Genomic DNA, 26104 nt, shown 5'->3' with positions numbered 1-26104 from the left:
AGAACACAAATGCCAGTCCAGGCTACTATACCCAGCAAAACTCTCAATCACTAAAGATGGAGAAACCAAGATATTTCATGACAAAACCAAATTTAAACAATATCTTTCTACTAATCCAGCCATACAGAGATCCCCAACATGAGGAGGGTAACTACACCCAAGAAAACACAAAAAATTAAACAATTCACAACAAACTCAAAAGAGAATCATATGCACATAATACCACCTCCAGCAATAAAAATAACAGGAACTAACAGTCATATGTCTTTAATATACCTCAACATAATAAAAATTAAAATAACAAAAATAATAAAAAGACATAGGCTAACAGACTGGATACATAAACAGGACCCAGCATTTTGCTGCACAAAAGAAACACACCTCAGTAACAAAGACAGATACTACCTCAGCATAAAAGACTGGAAGAACATTTTCCAAGCAAATGTTTCCAAGAAACAAGCTTGAATTGCCATTCTAATATCCAATAAAAGAGCCTCTCAACCAAAAGTTATCAAATGAGATGGGGAAGGACACATTATATTCATCAAAAGAAAAATCCACCAAGAGGAAGTTTCAATACCCCAAATGCAAGGGCACCCACATTAGTAAAAGAAATTTTACTAATGCTCAAAATACATGTTGAACCTCACACAATAATGGTGGGAGACTTCAATACCCCACTCTCACCAAAGAACAGGTCATTGAAATGGAAACTAAACAGAGACACAGTGAAACTAACAGAAGTTATGAACCAAATGGATTTAACAGATATATACAGAGAATTTCACACCCAAATAAAAGAATATATTTTCCTCTCATCACATCATGGGACCTTCTCTAAAACTGACCCTATACTGAACACAAAACAAGCCTCAGCAGATACAAGAAGCTTGAAATAATCCCATGCATTCTATCTGATCACCATGGACTAAGGCTAGACTTCAATAACAACAAAAACAACAGAAAGTCCACATATCCATGGAAACTGAACAACTCTCTGGTCAATGATAAGTTTGTCAAGGAAAAAAATTAAAGATATAGGAGTCAATAAAAACGAAGACACATACACAAATTTATGGGACACAATGAAAACAGTGTTAAGAGGAAAATTCATAGCACTAGGTGACTTCATAAAGAAATTGGAGGGCTGGTGAGATGGCTCAGTGGGTAAGAGCACCCGACTGCTCTTCCGAAGGTCCAGAGTTCAAATCCCAGCAACCACATGGTGGCTCATCCGTAAGGAGATCTGACTCCCTCTTCTGGAGTGTCTGAAGACAGCTACAGTGTACTTATATATAGTCAATAAATAAATCTTAAAAAAAAAAAGAAATTGGAGAGATCCATACAAGCAACTTAACAGTACACCTGAAAGTTCTAGAAATGAAAGAAGCAAACACACCCAAGAGGAGTAGAATGCAGGAAATCAAACTCAGGGCTGAAACCAACCAAGTAGAAACAAAGAGAACTATATAACAAAACCAAGAGCTGCTTCTTTGAGAAAATCAACAAGATAAATGAACCCTTAGCCAAACTAACTAAAGGGCACAGAGACAATATCCAAATTAACAAAAACAGAAATCAAAAGGGAGAGATAACAACAGAAACTGAGGAAATTCAAAAAATCATCAGAACCCACTACAAAAGCCTATATTATATAAAACTGGGAAATCTAGATGAAGTGGATGATTTCCTAGATTGATACCACATCTGAAAGTTAAATCAAGATCAGGTAAACTATTTAAACAGTCCCATACCCATAAGGAATTAGAAATAGCTATTCAAAACCTTCTAACCAAAAAAAAAAAAAAAAAATCCCAGGAACAGATGTTTTTAGTCAAAATCCTACCACACCTTCAAAGAAGAGCTAATAATACTACTCCTCAAATTATTCAACAAAATAGAAACAGAAGGAACACTGCCTAATTCACTCTATGAAGCCACTGTGACTCTGATACAATAAACCACACAAAGACCCAACAAAAAAAGAATGCCAGACCAATTTTGCTTATGAATATTGATGCAAAAATAATCAATATAATTCTCAAAAACCAAATCCAGGAACACTGAGCTTGTAGTTTTATGCTCTACCAGCCTTTACTCTGGGAGGTAACCATGCTACCAGCCTTCTCCTAGCTTCCCTTGAATCCACTGATAGAAGATACAGACACACAGTTGTCTAATTTAAACTTGCCTTCTGGCACAACTGCTGGTTGCTGCTATCTCCTGCCTGGAAAAGCAAGCCCTTATAAATTTCTTATCTCTGTCTCTCCCACCTGCCCTAAATTTCAGTAGCTAGGCCTATCTAGCTCTTGACAAACGTCCTTGACCACCTGCCTAAAGTAATTGCCACAGGCCCTAGCTCCTCCCAAGACCTCACGTGGTTGCCTGAAAGCAGTCTTATTTGTGATAGCAAGAAGCTGGAAAAAAACCAGATGTCCCTCAACTGAAGAATAAATACAGAAAATGTGGTTCATTTACACAATGGAATACTATTCAGCTATTAAAAACAAGGACATCATGAACTTTGTAGGCAAATGGATGGAACTAGAAAATATCATTCTCAGTGAGGTAACTTAGACCCAAATGGACATGCATGGTATGTAGTCACTGATAAGTGGATATTAGTCAGAAAGTACAGAATACCTAGGATAAAACTCATAGACCCTAAGAAGTTTAACAAACAGAAAGGCCCAAGTAAGGATGCTTCCCATCCCACTTAGAAGCGGGGAGAAAATAATTGTGGGAAGCAGAGGGAGGGAGGGACCATGGTGAGAGAAAGGAGGGGGAGGGGAGGGGAAAGGGAGACTAGGATCATGTAATTCAGAGGGGAACAGGAGAGAACAAGAGAATGAATGCAAATAAACTGCCTCAGGGGGTGGGAGCTGAGGGGCCCTCTAGAAAGTACCAGAGACTCTGGAGGTGAGAAACTCTCAGGACTTAATGGGAGTGACCTTAACCAAAATGCTCAACAATGGGGAGAAGGAACTCAGAGAGTCCACCTACAGTAGATAGACAGGGCCTCATTTTGAGTTACTAACACAACAGTCAAAATTTCCAGAGTTGTTCCTGTCTGAAAGAACTGCAGGGACAAAAATGGAGAAGAGACTGAAGGAAAGGCAGTCCAATGACGGGCCCAGCTTGGGATCTACCTTATTGTGTGTGCGGGGTGGGGAACACGACACCGAGGCCTGACACTATTACTGATGCTACAACATGCTTACAGGCAGGAGCCTGGCATGGCTGTCATCTGAGAGGTCCTACCAACAGTTGACTGAGACAGATGCAAATACTTACACCCAACCATTGAACTGAAGTCGGGGACCACTATGATTGAATTAGGGGAAGGATTGAAAAAGCTGAAGGGGGCCGGGCGAGGTGGCGCATGATTTTAATCCCAGCACTTGGGAGGCAGAGGCAGGCGGATTTCTGAGTTCAAGGCCAGTCTGGTCTACAAAGTGAGGTCCAGGACAGCCAGGACTACACAGAGAAACCCTGTCTCGAAAACCAAAAAAAAAAAAAAAAAAAAAAAAAAAAAGAAAAAAAAGAAAAAAAAAAGAAAAAAGAAAAGAAAAAGAAAAAGCTGAAGGGGACAGCAATCCCATATGAAGACCAGCAATCTCAATTAACCCAGAACCCTGGGATTTTCTAGAGACGGAGCTACCAAAGCAGGAGCCTGCACTGGCTTGTCTGAAGCCCCTGGCACATAGATAGCAGAGGTCTGTCTGGTCTGGCCTCAGTGGGAGAAGATATGCTTAATCCTTGAGACATTTGAGACCCAGAGAAGGGGGAGTTGCCTAGTTGGAAGGAGCACACTTTAAGAGGCAAGTGGGAGGAGAAATGGAATGAGGAACTATGGGAGGGGGGACAAGGAGGGAAGCAAGGACTGTAATGTAATTAAATAATTTAAAAGAAAAGAAAAGAAAAAGAAATCCAGGAAAACATAGGTGAACAGGTAGAAGCCATTAAAGAGGAAACAAATAAATCCCTTAAAGAAATACAGGAAAATACAATCAAGCAGGTGAAGGGATGGAACAAAATGGTAGAAGACAGAAAAATGGAAATAGAAACAATAAAGAAATCACAAGTGGAGGCAAGCCTGGAGATGAAAAACCTAAGAAGGAGATCAAGAGCTACAGATGCCAGTATCACCAACAGAATACAAGAGATAGAAGAGAGAATCTCGGGCATAGACGATACCATAGAAGATATTAACACGTTGGTCAAAGAAAATATAAAATAGAATTCCTTTTTTTTAAAAAAAGATTTATTTATTTAATATATGTGAGTACACTCTTGTTTTTTTTCAGATCCCATTACAGATGGTTGTGAGCCACCATGTGGTTGCTGGGAATTGAACTGAGGACCTCGGGAAGAGCTGTCAGTGCTCTTAACTGCTGAGTCATCTCTTCGGCCCCAAAATATAATTTCTTTAAAGACAGACTTACCTCAGTGAAAGTTCCACAGTATATAGAAGTGCTTCAATCAGTATCTTAGTATTTATTAGTTGCGCATTAATGTCTACAGGATAAGACAGAAAATAAAACATTTCAAAATTAAGATTTAAAAGATCTTATATTTTATTCAAGAAAACACAGATGTTATCCATACCAAAATTTACATAAAGTTTAATAGGAAAGTTCAGTAATTTTTCAGGAAAATTGCTAAGAGATGAGATTTTAGGTGTTCTTCCCACAGAAATGAGTTAACAGATGTGTTACTTTGCTTGACTGAAATAATTATCCCTGTGTGTGTACATGTGTATAAATGTGTACGCTTTACACATGAAGGGACTCATAGCTCCAGCTGCATATGTAGCAGAGGATGGCCTAGTCAGACATCAATGGGAGGAGAGGCCCTTGGTCCTGTGAAGGCTCTATGCCCCAGTGGAGGGGAATGCCAGGGCCATGAAGTGGGAGTTGGTGTGTTGGTGAGCAGGGGTAGGGGGTAGGGGGTAGGGCTAGGGGTTTCAGGAGGAGAATAGGGATAACATTTGAAATGTAAATAAATAAAATATCCAATAAAATGTGTATACTTTAAATAAATATAATTATTTTCAACATTTTAAATAGTGGCATACTTATACTATTAGATGAATTTAAGGAAAGTAGAAGACTTTAAAGCTGAATTAAGAAAATTTTTTAAAAAATGAAAATTCAAAGCTGGTTTCAAATATAGGAGGGCACCTACTATAACTTGAAAATCTTTAGATGACTTCTGGCCATTGAGAAAGGTAACTTGCAATTTTATTTGAAAAGCATTCTGCTAGTAAATAACTGAAGGAAACATAGAGTGTGTTTGAAGACTTTTGTGGTTAAACCTTTGTTCACTGAAATTATCAGAGAGAGGGGTAGAGGGAGAATATGAAATCAACAAATTTTCTACTTTTGATACGGTTAAAAACTGATAAAAGGATTAAATTCAGGATCTCAGGTGAACAAACAGAAATAAGGGTGCTTCTTGAAATTGAGCAAAATTTGTGTTTATCTAATATGTCTTGCAATTCATTAACATTTCTGTTGAGGCTGTATAACTGCTACTATCCAAGCTACAAATAAAATCTTCAGAACAAAATATGAAAAACAAAACAAACAAAACCCTGCACCACCTCTGATAGATGGCCACAGGCAATGCATTTAAGCTGTCTGTACTTGAGTGTGCTGATCTGCATTACAAGAGTACTGAACTAGAAAATCTCCATTTAGTCGCTTCTAAGCTTTAATGTCTGAAAGTTTAAAATGTAATTGATTTAAATATTAAAATCAAAATTTACTTTTTTTTCCAATTTTTTTCTTCCACTAGAAGCACATCTTCAAAAGGCACCCTATCAGGGGCTGCTCAGAATTCAGTGTCTTATTAGTCTTGAACCTGGAGAAAGAAAGTCTTAGATTCTCAGTTTCACAATGTTTCAAGATGCAGTCTTAGGAAAGGGCTACCAGTAATCTAACTCATGTCAAAAATGAGTGCTCTGATTGATGCATTGGATTCATTTTGGGCATAATGTTTACCACAAAAAAAACCCAACTAATATATTCAAAATATGATTTTTGTTATAGTAAGATTTATTTTATTATAGGCAAATAATATTAAGCACTTTTTAGATATTTTTTCACATTTTAGCATATAGCAGGAATGCTAATGATAACCAAGTGTAACCAAAGCCAGAGGTACTTTAACATGGAAAAGATGATATTTATTACCATTCAGTACCTTTGTGATTCCCTTGTATGTAAAATAGTGCATCGAGAATATTTTTATTATTCATATATATATGAACTGAATGTGCAGAACATCTCAAGATCGTTTTTTCCTCTTAACTCCCTCCCATCCCGTCTCTCATAAGCACATAATGTTAATATTTTATTTTAGATTCTCTGTGGCAAACATTCTTAATGTTGATATATTTAATCTGTAAATTTTACATCTTCCTAACCCATTTCCCACTGGTTACTGAATGGACATGCTACAGTTACTCTAAATTGTGACAGTCATAGTAGGCATACTTAATAGCTAAGGGAAATTATCCTGTGGATAATTGCCAGGCAATCAGTATTCATAGCTTTTAATAAAAAAAGAGAAACAAGCTAGTGTAATTTTACAAATAAGTGATCCATTAAAAAGTCTCACATTGACCATTGCATAAAATAAAATTCAGACTGTGTAATAATTTATAAATTTTGGAAAAATAATTTGTAACTATGGCAAACTTTGCAGGAGAAACCTGGCATCCGATGTGATGAAAAATGTCCAGGAAAGAAAAACAAGTTTGAGTCAATTTCCAGTCAAAGTTGGGCATGACCAGATGTGGTGTTACATGCATTTCATAGGAACACTTGGGGGCAGAGGCAGATGGATCTCTGTGAGTGACAAGCCAGCTTCATGTAAGTAGAGTTTCAGGTCAGCCAGGCTACATAGACCTTGCTTGTGGAACTTGGTGATTTAATCTAAATTATATAATATGGGCTTTGATGTGCTGAAATGATTAGCAAAAGCTTTGATAAGAAAGTAATACTAGGGGGGCTGGAGAAATGGCTCAGTGGTTAAGAGCACCTACTGCTCTTCCAGAGGACCTGAGTTTGATTCCCAGCAACCACAGGGTGGGTCACAACCATCTCTAATGGGATCTAATGCCCTCTTCTGGTATGTCTGAAGAGAGCAATGGTGTACTCATATACATAAAATAAATGAATAAATCAAGGAAGAAGAAGAAGAAGAAGAAGAAGAAGAAGAAGAAGAAGAAGAAGAAGAAGAAGAAGAAGTCATACTAGACTAGGACTGCATCGATTTGGTATATTTTGTAGGTGACACTGTAAGTAATGCAGCTTCAGACACAGGTAAAAATGTCACAAAGGCCAAGAACTAAAGGAAGTTGACTGGCACAAAAGACACCCATCTTGTTTACTACTCCAAAGAATTATGGGGGTGGAGTGAAGAGCTAGATTAAAGTTTCACATTTAGGCAATCTGAAAAGCAGAAATGGACAGGTTGAACTCCAGGGAGGAAAGACTGACCAAAGCAGAAAATAGCTGACAAACCTGAGAGGTGCCAGAGCTCACTCACTCTGACAGCTTATTTAAAGTTGCCTTCAACTTGAGATTTACTTCCCTGAGTTCATCTTCATCATTTGTTTCAATTTACTCAGACTGGGCAGTCTGTTCCCTTAACAAGTCCAAACTTTGCCTCTGCAGTGTTATAGAGTAACTATCTCCACAAATGTTCAGGGCCAGATACCAAAAGCCTTCTTCAAATGCTTTTGAAAAGGAGCCTTCCCACCCCACCCCCACGGCATTATTAACTATAAACTTCACAATTCATATAATATATGCAACTTTGATTTGTAAATACATATGCATCTGTTTTCTCAATCCTACAGAGCTACAAAAATCCTTAAGGGCAGAAACTGTGTACTGCCACTTTGCATGCCACAGGGGGTTGCATTTATATAAGCGAGTTACAAAAACAAAAATCTAACCCACAAAATAATGATAAATAAGAATACTTGGAATGGATGCATTCCATCACTAACACATTTTCATTCTCTTCATTTTTCCCTTATCCTTATGAGACAATTCTTATATTGAAACCAATTTTCTCTCAGAAAATCAAATTACTGAAATATACCTAGGTTCTTTCAACTATGCTTTCACTTAAAGGTAACTAAAAGGCCATCTGGAGCCTGGTCAGATGACACATAACTGCAGGCCAAGGAAGCAAATGTAAATGCGCCTTTCAGTTGTCTTCTTGCATGAGAATGCAGTGTGAAGTCACTTGAGTAGGTTCAGTAGGTCTTAGGGTAAGTGGTTTGTTTAACTCCCCAGGCTAAACGCTAGGGAAGATGGGACAAAACTCGAAAGGATAGGCTCTGTCAGGGTGCGTTTTAGATTGGACAGATGGTTTGGTAATCTGTAAATCAATTTGGTTTGTTGTTTGTTTGTTTGTTTGTTTGTTTGTGGCAGGATGTCTATTTAGCCTAGAATGACTTGAATCTCAGCATCTCACTGCTACCTTGCCACCACCAATCCGGGCTAGTATTCTTTGAAACGGATGGTCTGCTTTTTCTTTAAGCTACAGGAACAGAAAAAGAGTTGGGGGAGGGGACACAATGAAGCAGAGTCTCACTAGGTAACTCTGGCTTGCTTGTTGTATGTAGACCAGGCTAGTCTTGATCTCACAGTGATCTGCCTGATTCTGCCTCCCAAGTGCTGGGATTAAAGCCATACACCACTAGGCTGGGGCCTAAATTTTTAAGTAACTGTTTAAAAGGTTAATTTCCTTTTCTGATTAGACTTTCAGCTTAGGGAATGGAGACTGTTGTTGAAGCACTTTTAAATACAATTAGCTCTTTCAACAACTGAAGCAAAGCACATCTCAAAAAAGGCTGCAGGGACCCGGCTTGCCTAGTTCCAGTAACAATTAGCAGCCCTCAGCACTCTGTTTTAACCGGATTTTTTTCTAAGCATATTATTCTTTTCTTTTCACCAAACGTTTAGGTCTCAGACTCTGACACTAGAGGGCAAATGGAAGATTCTCAGAACAGAAAGCTGCTACTTAAACACCTTCTGAGACTAGAATAGGTTCAGGGGGCACTTCTGTGGGCCAAAAAATTAAAAAAAAAATAATAAATAAGGAGACACCTCAAGTTTCAGTAATAAAGATAACGAATGGTTTGGTTTGGTTTTCTATGTAGCCCTAAATATCATCTTTGAATTACAAATCCATTAAAGTCACTGTTTTTCCTCTGGGTGACCTCTGTTATTACTGACTTCCCGCGTGGCCCCTTTTAATTCTTGCTAGATTCTCTCCAGGCGGAGTACTAGCTCTTTTAGAAGGTAGGCGGCCTGCAGTGGAGTCCTGCTCTTCCAGGTCCCGGATTTATTGCTACTCTCCACCTGAGGGAGGCGCGCAGTTCTGGCACCCTTCTAAAGCCAGGACCACAGTTCAGCATTGGCGGGAAGTTCTCACGACCAGAAACGTTCCCTACTCTTTTTCTGGTCTCTAAACGGGTGAGCCTGTCACTCCAACCTCGCCCTTTTGCTAACTGGGAAAGACTGGAGCTTCTGGCTCAATCCAGTCTCAAAAGGGCCCGCCACCCCGCGCGAAGAAGGAAGGGGGGTGGAGATCGTGGGGGGAAAAAAACCAACTGTTTGAGCTTTCGCTTGTCGTTCTAACTTAAAAAAAAAGGTGAAAAGGCAAGAAAACTGGATTTCCTGCTGGTCACGTTGGAGCACTAGGCGTCTGCTAAGTGCGTGGACTCCGGCACCCTAGAGGCAGTCAAAGCCGGCAGCATACGAGGGCTTCGGGCAAGTTCGCGGGCCACGCCTTCCGAACCGGCCACCTCCCCTCATTGGCCTGACAGCCTGTCACTCCAACCTGGCTCCCACTTCGGGTAACCATTCACGTAGTTTGGTTGCGTCTTGGCGTGTTTAATGTTGCCAATAACGAGAGATTTTTTTTAGGGGGAGGGGGGACGCGAGTACATATCGTGCTGCAATTAGTTCATTGAAAACTCAGTCGCTCGCGGAGCGGTCAGGCAGAGACTCCTCTCGGCTTTTTTCCCTCCTGCCTAAGGATCTCCAACGGAGAGCTGCAACAATGCCCAAAAGAAAGGTAAGTGAAATGGGAAGATAGACGGGATATTAGCTGCCGAAATACATATTTCCTACCGCAGAGATTTGTATCTTTTTGAAAGATCATTTTGGCTTCTAGTTTGATTTTATGATGTCCTGAATGGAAGGCGAGGGAAAGGTAGCGATCCGTCTGTGTTTGGTTTCAGAAGGTCTCGTATGCAACTGGTAGTTCACTTTTGGCTTGTTTTGTTTAAGGGAGAGAATCGTTTGAGAGGTGTCTCCATGCTGAATTACAAACAGCCATAGCGCTGTGCTGTCGCTTCCTACCCCACCCCCCTTCCTCCGCTTACCCTATTGGAGAACTCTTCTCCCAACCACACTTCCAGCGCCAGCTTCCTCCTCTACCTCCCGTTTTTCTCAGAGAACCATCCCGTTTGGGGGAACGAAAGCCCTGGCTTTCTCTTGTTTTTTGCCTTTGTTCTTTCCGTTTTCTTTTTTTCCTTTTTCCCCCCTCTTCCCTCCTCCACTTCTTGTCATGCCAGATGGCTATGCAATGGTAATCCTGTGCCATTAGGCGGCGCAGACTTCAAACTGTCCTAGAGAAGGGAGAGATTCACCGCTGTAATTAGAAACTTTAGATCTGAGAGATTTGGCACTCTCGGAACTCTCTAGTTAAAGGTGGAAAGGTGATTAGAGAGCCGCGTCCGAGAAACTACTAACAGCGTTGGATGGTGGGGTGGCGTGAGATTAGTTCACTTTAGACATGGGGAGTTGATCCGAGCTACCAAGGGCTACAGGTCTTCTGTAACCCTTCACTTCAAAATTCCTGTCTCCGCGCACATATAAGTTGAAGCTCGGTGTTTGTGTGTTCCTCCACCACCCCTCCCCCTCCCCCGAGTATCTTACAACTAAAATGGAATGCTATTTCATTGCTTGGTGAAATCATAAAATGAAATACTGTGTTAATGTAAAAGCCTTATGATTGTTTATATATTCTTGTGAATCCGTCCGCCTTCCGTATTCCTAGAACATAGAAATGAGGCTGAAATTCCTCAGTGCTCTGGGGCTGTATCATTGAAATAATAGCCTGGTAATTCCCAGGGTAAAGGGCTACTCAGATACCGAAAGCAATTGTTTCTAATCACCACCCCCCTTCCCGAGACTCCTGCCGCCAGGCTCTTTTCGTCTTGTGCAATGGATCTTGCTATTTTGCAGAGCTGACAGCAACCTTGTAGCAGGTAGTGGCGGGAAGTTTTAAAATCCGCCTCCTGCTTCTCTGAACAAAACGTTAACGTTAGAACAAAGACCTCCTTCCTTGAAAGTATGGTGGGACTGTTGTTTTGTATGCAGAACTTGAGGAGGAAAATAGTCCATAATCAGTAGAGCTGGTCAGATAGATACAATTGCATAGCAAACATAAGGCAAGAAAGGGAAACTGCAAGAAGCTCCGCCTTCCTTCGTCCCGCCCAACCCTTGTTTTGGCTTTAACATTAGAGCAGGTGGATTTCAAAATGAAAATGGTGTGTTCTTAAGAGGCCTTATTTATTCAAAAAGGTTACACTGACTCTTTGTAAACAGGTCTTAAGCATGACCTTGCATCTTGGTCCACGTTTCATATTACTAAAACAGTAGGTGTTGAAGAGGGGCTAGAAGCAGCACGTGGTTGCTGGACCAGGAGCCCAGGGAAAAAGTCACAAGTGTCTAAAGTTGGCGACATTTTCTGCTCTACATGTTTATATTGATGATCCTCTTTCTTTCTTTCTTTCTTTCTTTCTTTCTTTCTTTCTTTCTTTCTTTCTTTCTTTCTTTCTTTCTTTCTTTTTTTTTTTTTTCTCCCCCTACATAGGCTGCAGGTGATGTGAGCCAGGAGGTGAGTGTCTTTAGTTTGTGAGTTTCTCTGGGGGGAAAAATGTACCCATTTTAGAAACTAAAGACACATAACTAGGTAAAAATGCTGGTAGTTATATTTGTACCACATGAGCACTAATGCTGTGTCTAGTGCTGTGTCAAAGTACACTAAAAAAAAAAAAAAGATAGATGTTTTGCCTTTCGGACCCTACTGTGCTTGTCATAAAATCCAGAGAGCACCTTCTTAGGCTCAAATTCTGTTTTGTCAGTCAATTGGTGAGCAAGAAGGTATATTTTCATTTTAAAATGTGCTCCTTGGAAATAGCCATTTTGCTGATTTATCGCAGTGAAAGAAGCTTGCCATGAGATTTTATTCCCTTTAACATATGAAAGGTTTAGGGGTTGGATCAGATATGTCTATGACATTTCTTAACAAAATTTATAATCATTTCCTTAATAGCAACATTTACATAGTGCTACACCAAATATTTTCTCAGGAAAAATGATTCTAAATTGTATAATCATAATTCTTTTGGCTATTTTTTTTTCACTTCCAGCCAAAGAGAAGATCAGCCCGACTGTCTGCTGTAAGTGATGTTTATAAAATGCTGCCCATGTATCATGGAATCGAGTTTTTAGATTTGGGAAAGCCTGCATAATATTATGTTTAATACAGGGGTTATTTGGAAGGTTTATGGGAGAAACTTTACACATTAAGGAAAGGGTTCTTTTCCTAGTGCTTGGTTTAAATCATACTTATGGATTTCATTGTTAGTGCTCTTTCTTCGAATATGATTTCTACCTCGTTTCTTATATAATGACATTTTCTGATGCAGATGCCTGTGCCCTTTACACCGGAGTTGAAACCTAAAAGAGCATCAACTTCAAGGGTAAATATTCAAATTACAAGGATGCGGAAAATAATTTGTTTAGATATAAATTGTGAAAGTGCACACAGCTGATCCTTTTGTTTTCTTTGTAGCTTGCTTAGACAGAAATCTAAGGTACAATACAAGACATATAGATCTGCTGGGTGGTGAATATTTGTATATGTTTTCTGATTGGTAGCTGTGTCTTAGCATTTTTATTTGGTAGTTTCAATACAATATTGTAAATGTAAAATAAAAATGTTGGTGGGTAGAACCATTAAATGCATATGCCTTTGAGATTTACCAATATTCCTGGGAAAACGAAGGCCATAAACTGCAATAACTCAATAGTGTATTATAGTAATAGCAGTAAATAATATTTGATAATGCTTCAGGAAGTGCTATCATGTTTGTTGCTTTAAATGGAGTCAACTGATTTTATATAGACTTCAGTGCTTATATGTTATAGCTAATGACAGGCTCAAAGAGAAGTAAAATTAATATTAAGTTCACTGTTAATTGCTTTATAAACATTTTTTTCTAACAATTACAAGAATCAGAAAAGATTAAAGTTAAAAAAAATATTTGATGAGGGGAAGCCAGCAAGCAGTGTTCCTCTATGGCTTCTGCTTCATACCTGCCTCCAGGTTCCTGCCCTGACTTCCCTAGATGGTAGACTATAAATAATTCCTTCCTCCCTCCAAAAAGAACTCCACAATAATTCTGAATACTTACCTAGCAGGGGAGACACCATGATCACAGAGGTGGTTTTCCCAGGGAGAGGCTTATTATCCATTGCACTCCAGATGTGTTGACCCCTGTGATTTCCCCAGCTATAGGGAACTTGACTGTACAATTGCAGGTAGTGGGGGACTGCATTAGTGCTTTCCCCTGTGGGGGAAATAATTTTTGACATCATCTAATCTCATCATTTTGTGACTGAAGACACAGCAAACTATTGTCATTCTTGTAAGCTGCTTTGATATTTTTTATTTACAAAGCCCTTGTTTAATTATCTCAATCAGTCAATTTATATATTGATGCAGCACTAGTTATTGAACTGTTCTGCAAGTTGCACTGAGAGCAGGAAGGTGGGGAAAGTATAGGAGTAAACCATGAGGGGTGTTATATAATCATGCCCTGTGAAGAGTATCTTTCTCAGATCTGTTACTTATTTGTTAAACGAATAATAGCTTTTATGTACATTGCAGTATATAATTTCTTTTTTTTTAATTAGGTATTTTCCTCGTTTACATTTCCAATGCTATCCCAAAGGTCCCCCATACCCTCCCCCCCAATCCCCTACCTACCCACTCCCCCTTTTTGGCCCTGGCGTTCCCCTGTACTGGGGCATCTAAAGTTGGCAAGTCCAATGGGCCTCTCTTTGCAGTGATGGCTGACTAGGCCATCTTTTGATGCATATGCAGCTAGAGACAAGAGCTCCAGGGTACTGGTTAGTTCATATTGTTGTTCCACCTATAGGGTTGCAGTTCCCTTTAGCTCCTTGGGTAATATCTCTAGCTCCTGCATTGGGGGCCGTGTGACCCATCCAATATAATTTCTAACATAATTCCCTTTGCGTTTTCTCAATTTCCCAACAATGTTCGTGGTATTATCATTTTATATATGAAAACACAATCTGAGAGATTTATACCATTTCTCAACATCTCTCTATGTAAGTGAAAGATCTAGGGTTTAAACTTTTTTTTTTTTCTGGCATCTGAAATCTTCCTACTACATATACACTTAAGCAATGTACTTTCTTATGCAAACCAAAAAAAAAAATGTTTATATATATAAAGATTTAAACAGCTGCATCCTATGGTGATCTCTTCTAGATGTGTCTAAATTAATGTTCTAACATGACATTTCTCTTAATTACTACCGATGGAGACTTTATAATTAACACAACCTTCTTGTTAACGATTAGACTAGACAGTAATAAACTGAATTTAGGTAAGAGACATTCAATTTATCAGTCTAACCTGAAGCTGGGAATTGTACCTTGGTGGGCACTAGTCAACACTAACTTGGTACTTATCATTACACTCATCATAAAAGCATATTTCTTTAATTTATATCAGTGTAACAATGCATTTTTAATGTTGCTTTAGAAGTATCAGTGAAAGAATTATATGTTAATTTTATTGCTGTCAGATTTATGTGTAGTATGTTAAAGTTCTCCCTAAATTATTTTATCAGCTGCTAATAGATCTTTAGCTCTTGAATCAACCTAGCAGCTAAACTCTGTATTTTTTATTTCCATGTTGCTGGGCAGAAAACCAAGACCACAAATGTCGTGGAAGAAAACAAAGATGCAAGTACCATACCAATTCCTGAAACCAAGCCAGAAGATGTTAAAGACGAATGCAACATGGAAAATGCTGAAAATGGAGAAGCCAAGATTATGGAGGTACCTGGAAATATATCTTCTTGAAAACTTAACAATGCAAGTGAAAATAATCATATTTGCCTTTTAGTTTAAAAGCAGAACTAGAAAATGAATAGTGGTTCTGTGGTAAAATGGTATCTAAATAGAAAATGAATGGAACATATGAGCTTTGCAGGTAGTGGTAGCACAAGCAGTTGGTTAGCATTAATATTGATTTAACAATGCCAGTAAGAATGACTTACAACAAATATAATTCTCTTATTAAATTTAAGCCAAACTTTAATTCCTTTTCTCAACGCGTAGACTATTTGTAACTTCTTTTCTCAGAAAATGACATTTTATTTCTTCTATAAACTATCATAGAACTTTTTGTTCCAGACAAGGTCTCCTGTAGCCAAGGACAGCCTCAAACTCATTATAGAGTCAAGAATGACCTGGAACTTCTGGTCCTCCTTGTCTCTACTTCCTCTTCTGGTCCTCCTTACCTCCACGTACTAAGTGCTATGATTACAGACCTGCACCACCACACACACCTAATTTATGCAAGGCTCGTGACCCAACTTAGAGCTTCATATACTCAAGCACTCTATCAACTGAATGACGTGGCCAGTTATGTATCATGTTTTTAATGAGTGCTATATATTTAATTTATACTATGTTTTTAGGTATTCTAGTAAAGTACCTAAAGTGAGCTATCAAATCAAACATGTGTATGTATGTAATATCTAAATAATCATTAAGGATTTTCAAGTAATTTTTGACACCTATGATCTCTCAAGACACTGAACCACCAACCACACAGCATACACCAGCAGATATAAGGCACCAAACACATATACAGCAGAAGACTGCCAGGTCTGGTCTCAGTGAGAGAAGATGCTCCTAACCCTTGAGAGACTTGAGACCCCAGGGAGTGGGGAAGTCTGTTGGGGTGGGAGTAGGTGTGGGGGCATCTTCTTGGAGACAGGGGTGTGGTAGGGGGGAGGAGGTATGGGATGAGGAGGAACAGCCAGAGGGTAGACCTGGAGGGAGATAAAGACTGGACTGTAAAAAAGGATTAAAGAATTAAAAAGGAAAAAAAAAACACACACACACAAATGTGTTGGAAGGCAGAGGTAGGTAGACCTCTGTGAAGTTGAGGCCTCATCAGCCTAGTGGGTTCCAGGACAGCCGGAGCTACAAAATGAAAACATGTCTCAAAGAAACACCAAAAAACAAACAAACAAACAAACAAACAAACAAACAAATCTAAATTGTACTTAGTGGTACATGCCTGCTACCCCAATGTCTTAGGGTTTTATTTTCTGTGAAGAGACACCAGGATTATAGCACCTCATATAAAGGAAAGCATTTAACTGGGGCTGTCTTACAGTTTCAGAGGTCTAGTCCATTATCATCATGGCAGGAGCATGGTAGCATGCAGGCAGATGTGGTGCTATAGTAGGAACTGAGAGTTCTACATCTGGATTTGCAGGCAGGAGAGAGACTGACACTAGGCCTGGCTTGGGCTTCTTAAACCTCAAAGCCCACTCCTAGTGGCCACCACAAGGCCATACTTCCTTCAACAACAAGGCCACACCTAATTCTTTTCAAGTAGTGCCACTCCATGGTGATTAAACATTCAAATATATGAGTCTACCATGGCCATTCATACTCAAACAAACACAGACGATATTTGGTAGGTGGAAGCCAGAGAATCACTGTGAGTTTAAGGCCAACCTGGGCAAGATCTTGTTTCAAAAGTACAGAAGAAAACCAGCATTATTTTCCCAAAGACTTTATCTCCATATGTTTACTTACTGAGAATTTATGACACAGAATAAATAAACAATCTTTGTTTATTTACTTTGTTTCATCATATTTGTAATGAAAAGCATTTATATAGACAAGCTTTACTGAAGTTATGGCTGCAGACATCTATTTGCGGTGCTTTGTATCAAGATACTATATTTGTGTATTGTTTGGAATATTTTCCTTATATAGCAAAACTACTTTCTGGCAAACAAAATATAAGTAGGCTTTTCATGAAACAAGTATAATCAATTTAAGCTAAACATTTGAGAGAGAAAACAGCTCTGAATTTACAATCTTTTTCCTCTTATTATATCTAGGCACCCATTCCTAAAATGGAAGCTGAGGAAGTAAAAGAACAGATAAATGAAGACACTGAAGAAGATGGAGGAGAAAAGAAAGAAGCAGTGGCAGCAGAAGCCAAAGATGATGAGCTAAAAGCAAACATTCAAGATGTGGAGAAAGATGAAGATGGAAAAGAGCACAAAGATACAGGTGAGGAGGTGGAAGACGGAAAAATAGAAGAAGAAGGCCTAAACGAGAAACCAGGTACAGCCAAAAGTGAAGATGCAGAGGTGTCCAAAGATGAAGAAGAGAAAGGAGACAATGAAAAAGGAGAAGATGGCAAAGAAGAAGGTGATGAGAAGGAAGAAGAGAAAGATGACAAAGAGGGGGACACTGGAACAGAAAAAGAAGTAAAAGAACAAAACAAGGAAGCCGAGGAGGATGATGGGAAATGCAAAGAGGAGGAAAACAAGGAAGTTGGAAAGGAAGGTCAGCCTGAGGAAGATGGAAAGGAAGATCTGCATGAGGAAGTTGGAAAGGAAGATCTGCATGAGGAAGATGGAAAGGAAGGTCAGCCTGAGGAAGATGGGAAGGAAATTCATCATGAGGAAGATGGAAAGGAAGGTCAGCCTGAAGAAGATGGAAAGGAATATCTGCATGAGGAAGATGGAGAGGAAGGTCAGCCTAAGGAAGATCAAAAGGAAGGTCAGCCTGAGGAAGATGGAAAGGAAGATCAGCCTGAGGAAGATGGAAAGGAAGGTCAGTGTAAGGAAGATGGGAAGGAAGGTCATCATGAGGAAGGTGGAAAGGAAGATCTGCATGAGGAAGATGGAAAGGAGAAAGATGGTGGAAAAGAGGATAGAAAGGAAGAAGGAGAGCAAGAGGTTGCTGTAGATGAAGGGAGTGATGAAAACAAGGTGGAGGCAGAAGAAGAAGGAGCCGAAAACAAAGACTTCAAACAAGACGGAGAGAAAGAGGAGCCTCTGAGTATTGTCTAAAACTGCCCTCTGTGAGATCATAATTCGGTAACACGTACCTTCCTGTTGTAATGTTAATAGAGATAAATATTTTTATCAGATATTTTATAAACAGTGCTTTTCTTTAGCATCATTCAATCTTAGATCATCATCATCATACAGGTTATTAGTTGCAAAATGCCTAACATGACACCTTTATACATTTTGTGATTATAGTAGTGCAAAATATAAAATGTATACTTGCAACTTTGTGAATTTCATCATGTGTAAGTTATGTATTAAATCTTTGAGTTTCAATTTTATTCTTATACGTGGTAAATTTGCAGAGTAGGAGAATTCCAAAAGAAAGAGTTTGGCACAACTTTGATGTAGTTCTCTAGGTTGCTTTTATAAAGAAGGTCAACTATTTTCAGGTAATGCTAAGAGTCGGAATTGACATTACCAAATACAACTGTATTAGTAGCTTGGAAAGTATAAAATTTTAATTTCATTTTTGAAGAAATTTGAATGTTTATTTCAGGAGGGCAGTTTTGATTATATGTGTATGCACAAAGTTTTGCTGGATTTATCATAATAAAAGAGTTCCACAAATATGATTATGGTTTGCAATATTTCAAAAACTGTAGTTTAAAGAAATATTAATATCCCTGATTTTTTTCTCCCATTTGGTGTTCAGGAAGGCATTTGAGGATTTTTTCATTGAAATATAATTATAAAGCATAAAATTCAATATTTTAATCATTTAAAATATGCAATATATTGGTTTAGGTACGTTCATTAAACCATTCATTTTTTAAACCATTCATTTTTATAACAAGGATATTTATTCTATTCAGTCAAAGCCCATTTTATTTTTCATGAATATTCATATTGTTTCTAATGGTATCAGTTACAAATCTGCAGTGAACACTCACTAGTTTTTGTGTTCTGTATGAACAGTGGTGTCTTTTGACATGTAGTAGTTTTTTTTAATTGATAATGATCGGTCCATTCGATTTTCTTGTAATGTACATGCCAAAGCACATTACAAAAATGCCATGCTTTTCTAAGATGTAAGAGTTAGAGGTAAAGGCAGAAGGATAAAGAGTTCAATGGACATCATTATTATAGAAGAACAGAAAACACTGCCAAAACATCCCACATGAATTTGTTGACTTAAATCTCTTCTGTTGTCAATGGTCAGAGTAACACTACCAGTTTTCTCTCTATACATAAGTTTTCTTTTTATGTGAAATCCTGTCCTCTATGCAGAGAAGACAGCTTCACCTTATTAAGTGTGTAACACATTTACATAACAAGAACAGGGAATGCAACAGTAGAGTTGTTCTCTCATACTAATATGCACAAGTAAACTTTCTTCCATGGGTCTTCTTTCATTTATGGATCTAATATTCTCCACACCACAAGAAAATTATTTCATATAATTTTTTTCTGAGTTTCAATAAAATCAAAATGGAAAAGTTAGAATAGAAGGAGCACTAGCTGATTCACAGGCAAGGTCTCATTGGAGGTGAAGGTAAAAATGTACAAGTCTATAGTGAAGTGGTCTTATCTAAAGATGTGTAGAAATAGCCAGGGTATAAAAAGGTACTCTATAGGGCTCGCTATAGAAAACAATTATTCATGACATCCATTTAACATTACCTTAGTAATAGGAGACACCTTTGTTTATGCCACCAGAAGTACAAGGCTTTGGTAATATACTGATAGAGTAGACTAAGTGATTTGGTACTATATAGTGTGGAAATGTCATATAAAATTTTGCAGTGTGACTTCAAAGTTTTCCCTATTGGTAAGTATGATATAGGGTAAAAAGGGAATGCATACCATAATCAAAGTTTTCTTAGAGGAATGAGTTTTTCTTAGATGAATAAACAAATTAAAATTATACTGCCCATGCTCCAGTGGATGGCCCTACACCATGGCCATATGGACAGTACTAATTTGAACCAGTGGATCATTTATAAAGAGGACATACATAAAGTTGGGAGGAAGAATGTATTGGGAGGACCTGGCAGGAGTTGGAGGGAGCATGAGGGTACATGTGATCAAAATACATTGTATGCATCCATGAATGGCCCAAATAACAAATATTGTATATGTATGTAAAACAAAATAAATTTACCAAAATTGCCCTGTACCTTGAAACTAGAGGTATTAAGTTTACCATATCTCCCTATGGCTGAATACCTAAAACAAACAAGTTAGTGGAGAAAGGATTTCTTTGGCCCACAATTCAAAGAAGGTAGTCCATCAGGGTGGGGAAGTCATTGAGACTAAAATGGAGTTGTTTTTGTCCCTGGGAGCTTGCTGCTCAGCTTGCTCACATGATACCTTACAGTCAGCAGAAAGGTCAGATCCAATGGGCCAGGGTTATAGCCCTCAGGGCCTGCCTTCCATAACCTACTTCCTTCAACTAGGCTCCACCTCCTAAAGTTTTACAGCCTCAACGAACAAAACAATTATCTCAGTGTCAGATAAACCCAGAAATCGTGTAGGGACATTTTTCATTAAAACCACAACAGTAATTTATAATTCAGTTTGTGGAAATAAATTTTAAAAAGAACAGTTAAACATGAATTTTAGGAGTGTGCCTGCTACCTTATATAAGGTATATTTATTTTTCTAAATATATAAATACAACCTACTGAGGTTTATTTTATTTGGGGGGTGGTGAAATGTGTCCTTTATTGAGCATCCAGAGGGCACCCCAGTGCTGACTCAGCAGCCAGAGGGGAAACAATCAGGCAGGTGGAAGCAGGAGAGCAAAGATGGGGACACCCACCCTTGCCACGGACCACCCCAGTCGTGTATGGGGGTCCCTGGAATGAGGGTCAGCCACCTTGGTCATATCCATCTGTTCAGTGGCATCAGAGACCTTATACGCGGCTGCCGCCTGAGCCTTGGTCTGGTCAGCTGTAATGTCTTCCTCAGGGTTACCCTCCTTTGGAGCAGGCTTGGGGCCTAGAATCATCTCAGCTGGCTCCTCTCCATCAGTAATGATTTCCACCTGGGCCTTGCCCTGCCATTCGCTGTCCCTGATGGCCAGTGCCAGGTCCCTCGCCTTGTTGCGCTCCAGGATATCCGACTTTCTACCACACCAGGCAAAGATGTTCAGACCCAGGTCCAGGATGAAGCAGTCCCCAGTGTTGAAGCTGTCCCAGCTCAGAGCCCTCTCGGTCACACAGATGTTCTTACCCTTAACCTGGTAGAGCTTCCTGATGGCTGCTGGGGTGGCGCTCGAGGTTGTCTGGTGAAATGCCAACTCCACGCCACCTTCCCGGTACTTGAGGCCTCATGGGAAGTAATTCATGAAGAGGTCAGATTTATTCTCTTGACCCTCAGGGCGCTGCACAGGACGCTGCACAGTCTGCTCTCCCAGCATGGTGTTGAGGTTCTCAGCCAGCAGAGCACAGGCCCCCTGCTCCTTTCAGGATGACTGCTGGCCTATCCTCAGGTGCAGATGGGAGGCCTCTTCTGGGCCTTGTGACACACTAGGTAGGAATACCCAGAGAAAAAGATGCCATGGTTCATTCTTGCTATGGGCACTGGCTTCAGCTTCTCCACAGGCCATATGTGTAGGCCTGGATCTGGGACTCAGGCTGGGAACCGCGGAGAATCTCTCTTAGGGATGGGTGTGTACAGGCTGTTCTCAGACCAGCTGTGCTTTCTCAGGTCAGCTATTTAACTCCTTGGAGCCTCCTGGTGTCCAATCTGTAAGTTGCTCGAGAGGGTTCCTGGCTCTGAACAAAGTTGTCTTTCGAGGTTTATTTGGTATTGGGCAACCAGTTATCAAAAACATACTATTACAGAGAACCATACTAGACACAATGCCTTAAAGATCAATGGATGTGGGGAGCGCAGCATGAATAGATAAATTATCCATCCTATTTAAAACACCAGTTAGGAAGACAAAAACAGGAGACCAATAATGTATGTCTTACATGGGGTCTAATATCATCAACTATAATATAATAGATATTATTGATGACTTTCTGGGACAACAAAGATAAATTTGAAAAAAAAATTAAAAACCAGGTTTTTATAATCCTCAAACACTAATATTCTTGTCTTAAAAGAAATTTGATGCCCTGTCTTTCTACTGGAGGTGGACTCTACAAGTTCCCTCTCCCCACTGTTGGGCATTTGATCTAAGGTCCCTCCCTTTGAGTCATGAGATTCTCTCACCTCCCAGGTCTCTGGTGCATTCTGGAGGGTCGTCCCAACCTCCTACCTCCCGAGGTTTTACATTTCCATTTTTTCTGCTGGCCCTCATTGCTTCTCTTCAGCACCCCAATACCTGATCATGTTCCCCCTTTCCCCTCCCTGTCCCCATTCGCACCCAGGTCCTTTCTTTCTGGACCCTTTGATTGCTATCTTCTCCCTCCCAAGTGGGATTGAGGCATCCTCACTTGGGCCCTTTTGCTTGTTAACATTCTTAAGCTCTGTGAACTCTGTCCTGGGTATTCAGTACTTTTTTTGGCTAATAGCCACTTATTATTGAGTACATACCATGCATGTCCCTTTGGGTCTGAGTTACCTCACTCGGGATGATATTTTCTAGTTCCATCCATTTGCCTGCAAACCCATGAGGTCCTCGTTCTTAATAGCTGAACAGTATTCCATTGTGTAAATAAACCATATTTTCTGTATCCATTCTTCTGTTGTGTGACATCTAGGTTGTTTCCAGATTCTGGCTATCACAAATAAGGATGCTATGAACACAGTGGACCACAAGTGGAGGAATGGGGTTGCCATCCCACAGCCAGAAACTCTGACCTAGAATTGTTCCTCTCTTAAAAAACTGCAGGGACAAAAATGGAGAAAAGCCTGAGGAAAGGAGGTCTGGTGACAGGCACAACTTGGGATCCAGCTCAAGGGGAGGCCCCAAGGCCTGACACTATTACTGATGCTATGGTGTGCGTACAGGCAGGAGCCTAGCATGGCTGTTCTTTGAGAGGCCCAACAAGCATCTGACTGAAACAGACACAGATACTTACACTCAACTATTGGACTGAAGTCAGGGAACACTGTGGTTGAACTAGGGAAAAGCTAGAAGAAGCTGAGGAGGAGGGCAACCCCATGGGAAGACCAACAGTCTCAACTAACCTGGATCCCTGAGATCTCTCACACACTGAGCCACCAACCAGGCAGCATACACCAGCTGATACGTGGCTCCCAACACATATACAGCAGAGGACTGCTGGATCTGGACTTAATCAGAGAAGGGGCACCTAACCCTCAAGAGACTTGAGGCCCCAGGGAGTGGGAAGGCCTAGTGGAGTGGAAGGGGGTTGGCGACATCCTTTTGGAGACTAGGGGAGGAGGAATGGGATGAGGAACTGGTGTCAGGCAGACCCGGAGGGGGGATAACAGCTGGTCTGTAAAAAATAGATTATAAAGATAATTTTAAAAAATGAATAGAAAAAAGAGTTAAATTTTTGAAGATGTTAATGAAGCACTTTTAGAAAATTTAAAAAAAAGTCCCTTTAAAACATTGTTTAACATCGTAAGTGGAGAAAAAGCTCACCAAATCTGCTGTGGCTTAGCCACACCTGTGTTAAAAATTAAATTACATCAAATCTGTAATGGCTTGTAATGGCAAGTAAATGGCTTATTTGAATTGCATTTTTAGAATATAGAGGTTTCTTATTATGATATTTACATGATGGATACAATTAATTCTTATCATAAAAAGCGGATGTGGTTACCTGTATAAGAACTACACAATTACACAAAATGGGCCTTTCATTTTCCATCAAGGATAAGAGGAGAGGTTCTTGAGGCCCCCACCTTTCCTGAAGAGCCATTAGCAGTTAATGGCTACTGGAAGAGGAGCAGACATTTTATTCAGTGCTGTAGCCACTGGTAAATTGCCCCTGACTTAGTAAATAATCCCCCACTTGTGTTCATTTGAACAAGTGTAATTAAACCCAATGAGTCACAAAAAGGTGGGAGCAGGGGGAGGACCAAAGAGATACAGGTGACCTTAGTGGAAAGAAGTTCAGCAAGATAGAAAGGAGGATGAGAGAGAAATGGAGAAATACATGTGTTAAATATACCTTAAATGCGTGTATGAAATTATCAAAGGATCAATACTAAAAAAACTAAAGTGAGTGTTTGAAAAAGTTTTAATCCTATCCCCTATCCCTAATAAGTAATTCATCTACTGGGGTTAGGGAAGTTAGAGTGGACCTTGGAAGAGTTAGCATGAGAAGAGGACATATCAATCTGATTGAAGCACATTGTATAATACTCTCAAATCATTGATAAATATTACAGTAAAATGATATGAATTATCTTTATTTCATAAAAATGATAGTATTCAAAAGTATATTGATTTCTTTAAGAAAACTTAGTAAGTAGGTGTTTATTGGGCAGGGTTCTCTAGAGTCACAGAACATATGGAATGTCTTTCTATATTGAGGGAATTCATAATGATGACTTATAGTCAGTAATCTAACTCCCCAACAGTGGTCACCTGTGAACTGGAAGTTCAAGGATCTAGTAATTTCTCAGTCCCATGAGGCTAGTTGTTTCAGATGGTCTTCTGTAGGAGTAGATACCAACTGATGTGCTGGCAAAAAAATGCAAGAAGGCAAAGAAGAGCTAATCTTTCTTCTTCCAATGGCATTATGTAGGTTTCCAGCAGAAGGTGTGGCCAGATTAAAGGTGTGCGCCACCAAACCTGGATCTGGAATTTAATTTGTCCCAGGCTGACCTTGAACTCAGAGATCTTCTTGAATTAGACTCCTGGGATTAAGGTATGTACAACCTTGCCTGGGCCTAAGCTTTTCATGGTCACTATTTCTCAAGACCTTCATGCCAAGATCCATGTCAGAAACTTGTGTTTTCCCGGGCCAAAATCTGGATCACAGGTGGGCCCTCCAATTCTGGACTATAACTCATTCCAAATGTAGTCAAGTTGACAACCAGTAATAGCCACTACAAGGCAAAAGCCCAATTTTACAGAGTAAAATAGTTTTTCAAATTGTCCTTGCTCAATTTGGTCTGAATTCAAATATAAGAAAGTTGTAAACAGGAATATGAAGCCATGATTCATTGAGAAGTTATTGATGAGTGTTAGCTATCACAGTTCACTCTGTTATTCTTCTTTAAATGACATATTTTTTTCATTTTTAAAGATGGACATAAATACTTAGACTACATGTATGTATGTATACCACCTGCATATAGTGCATGAGGAGACCAGAAGAGGAATTTAGAAACATTAAGACTGGAGTTACAAATATTTGTGAGTCACTATGTGAGTGCTGTGAGTCAAACCTGGGTCCTCTTGGGGAATAGAAAACAATCTTGACAATTGAACCACCACTTCAGTCCCCCAAGTATCTAAGCTGGAATCTTCTAATTTGTAGTGAGGTATGCTATCCATTGGATCACTTGCCCCTTCCAACCTTGTTATTAATAATTTATTTTATTTTTTATCTTTCATTTTTTTTCAGTCCAGACTTTATCCCCCACCCCCATCTCCAAGAGGATGTCGCCCCCCCCCCCCCCACCTCATCAGGCCTCCCCACTCCCTGGGGCCTCCAGTCTCTTGAGGGTTAGGTGGCTCTTCTCTGACTGAGCCAGACCCAGCAGTCCTCTGCTGTATATATGTTGGGGGCTTCATATCAGCCGGTGTATGCTGCCTGGTTGGTGTCTAAGGGATCTCAGGGGTCCAGGTTACTTGAGACTGCTGGTCTTCCTATGAGGTTGCCCTCCTCCTCAGCTTCTTTTAGCTTTTCCCTAATATAACCACAGGTGTCTGCAGCTTCTGTCCATTGGTTGGGTGTAAATATCTACCTCAGCTGCTTGTTGGGTCTTTCAGAGGGCAGTCATGATAGGCCCCAGTTTGTAAGCACACCGTAGCAT

The 26104-nt window shown here is 39.7% G+C and overlaps 1 protein-coding gene, 1 non-coding gene and 1 pseudogene across 3 annotated transcripts; 2 read left to right on the top strand and 1 right to left on the bottom strand.

Annotated features, from left to right (window-relative positions):
* Window positions 1-9975: 9975 nt before the first annotated feature.
* Hmgn5 (high-mobility group nucleosome binding domain 5) lies at window positions 9976-18819 on the top strand. The gene is made up of 6 exons (NM_016710.2): window positions 9976-10104; window positions 11911-11934; window positions 12470-12499; window positions 12749-12802; window positions 15060-15194; window positions 17285-18819. Exons 1-6 carry the CDS (start codon window positions 10090-10092, stop codon window positions 18245-18247), a joined length of 1221 nt encoding a protein of 406 aa, NP_057919.2. The 5' UTR covers window positions 9976-10089; the 3' UTR covers window positions 18248-18819.
* Gm23322 lies at window positions 13509-13675 on the top strand. The gene has a single exon (XR_003953215.1). It is a non-coding gene; the product is annotated as a U1 spliceosomal RNA (small nuclear RNA).
* Window positions 18820-21059: 2240 nt separating the features above from the next.
* 5730416F02Rik (RIKEN cDNA 5730416F02 gene) lies at window positions 21060-21871 on the bottom strand (annotated as a pseudogene). The gene has a single exon (NR_033596.1). The product of NR_033596.1 is annotated as an RIKEN cDNA 5730416F02 gene (transcript).
* Between the last annotated feature and the right edge of the window lie 4233 nt (window positions 21872-26104).

The sequence above is a fragment of the Mus musculus genome, chromosome X (assembly GCF_000001635.26).
Source record: "Mus musculus strain C57BL/6J chromosome X, GRCm38.p6 C57BL/6J".
NCBI classification, from domain to species: domain Eukaryota; kingdom Metazoa; phylum Chordata; class Mammalia; order Rodentia; family Muridae; genus Mus; species Mus musculus.
Note: the sequence above shows the minus strand (reverse complement) of the source record. Positions and strands in the feature narration are given on the sequence as shown.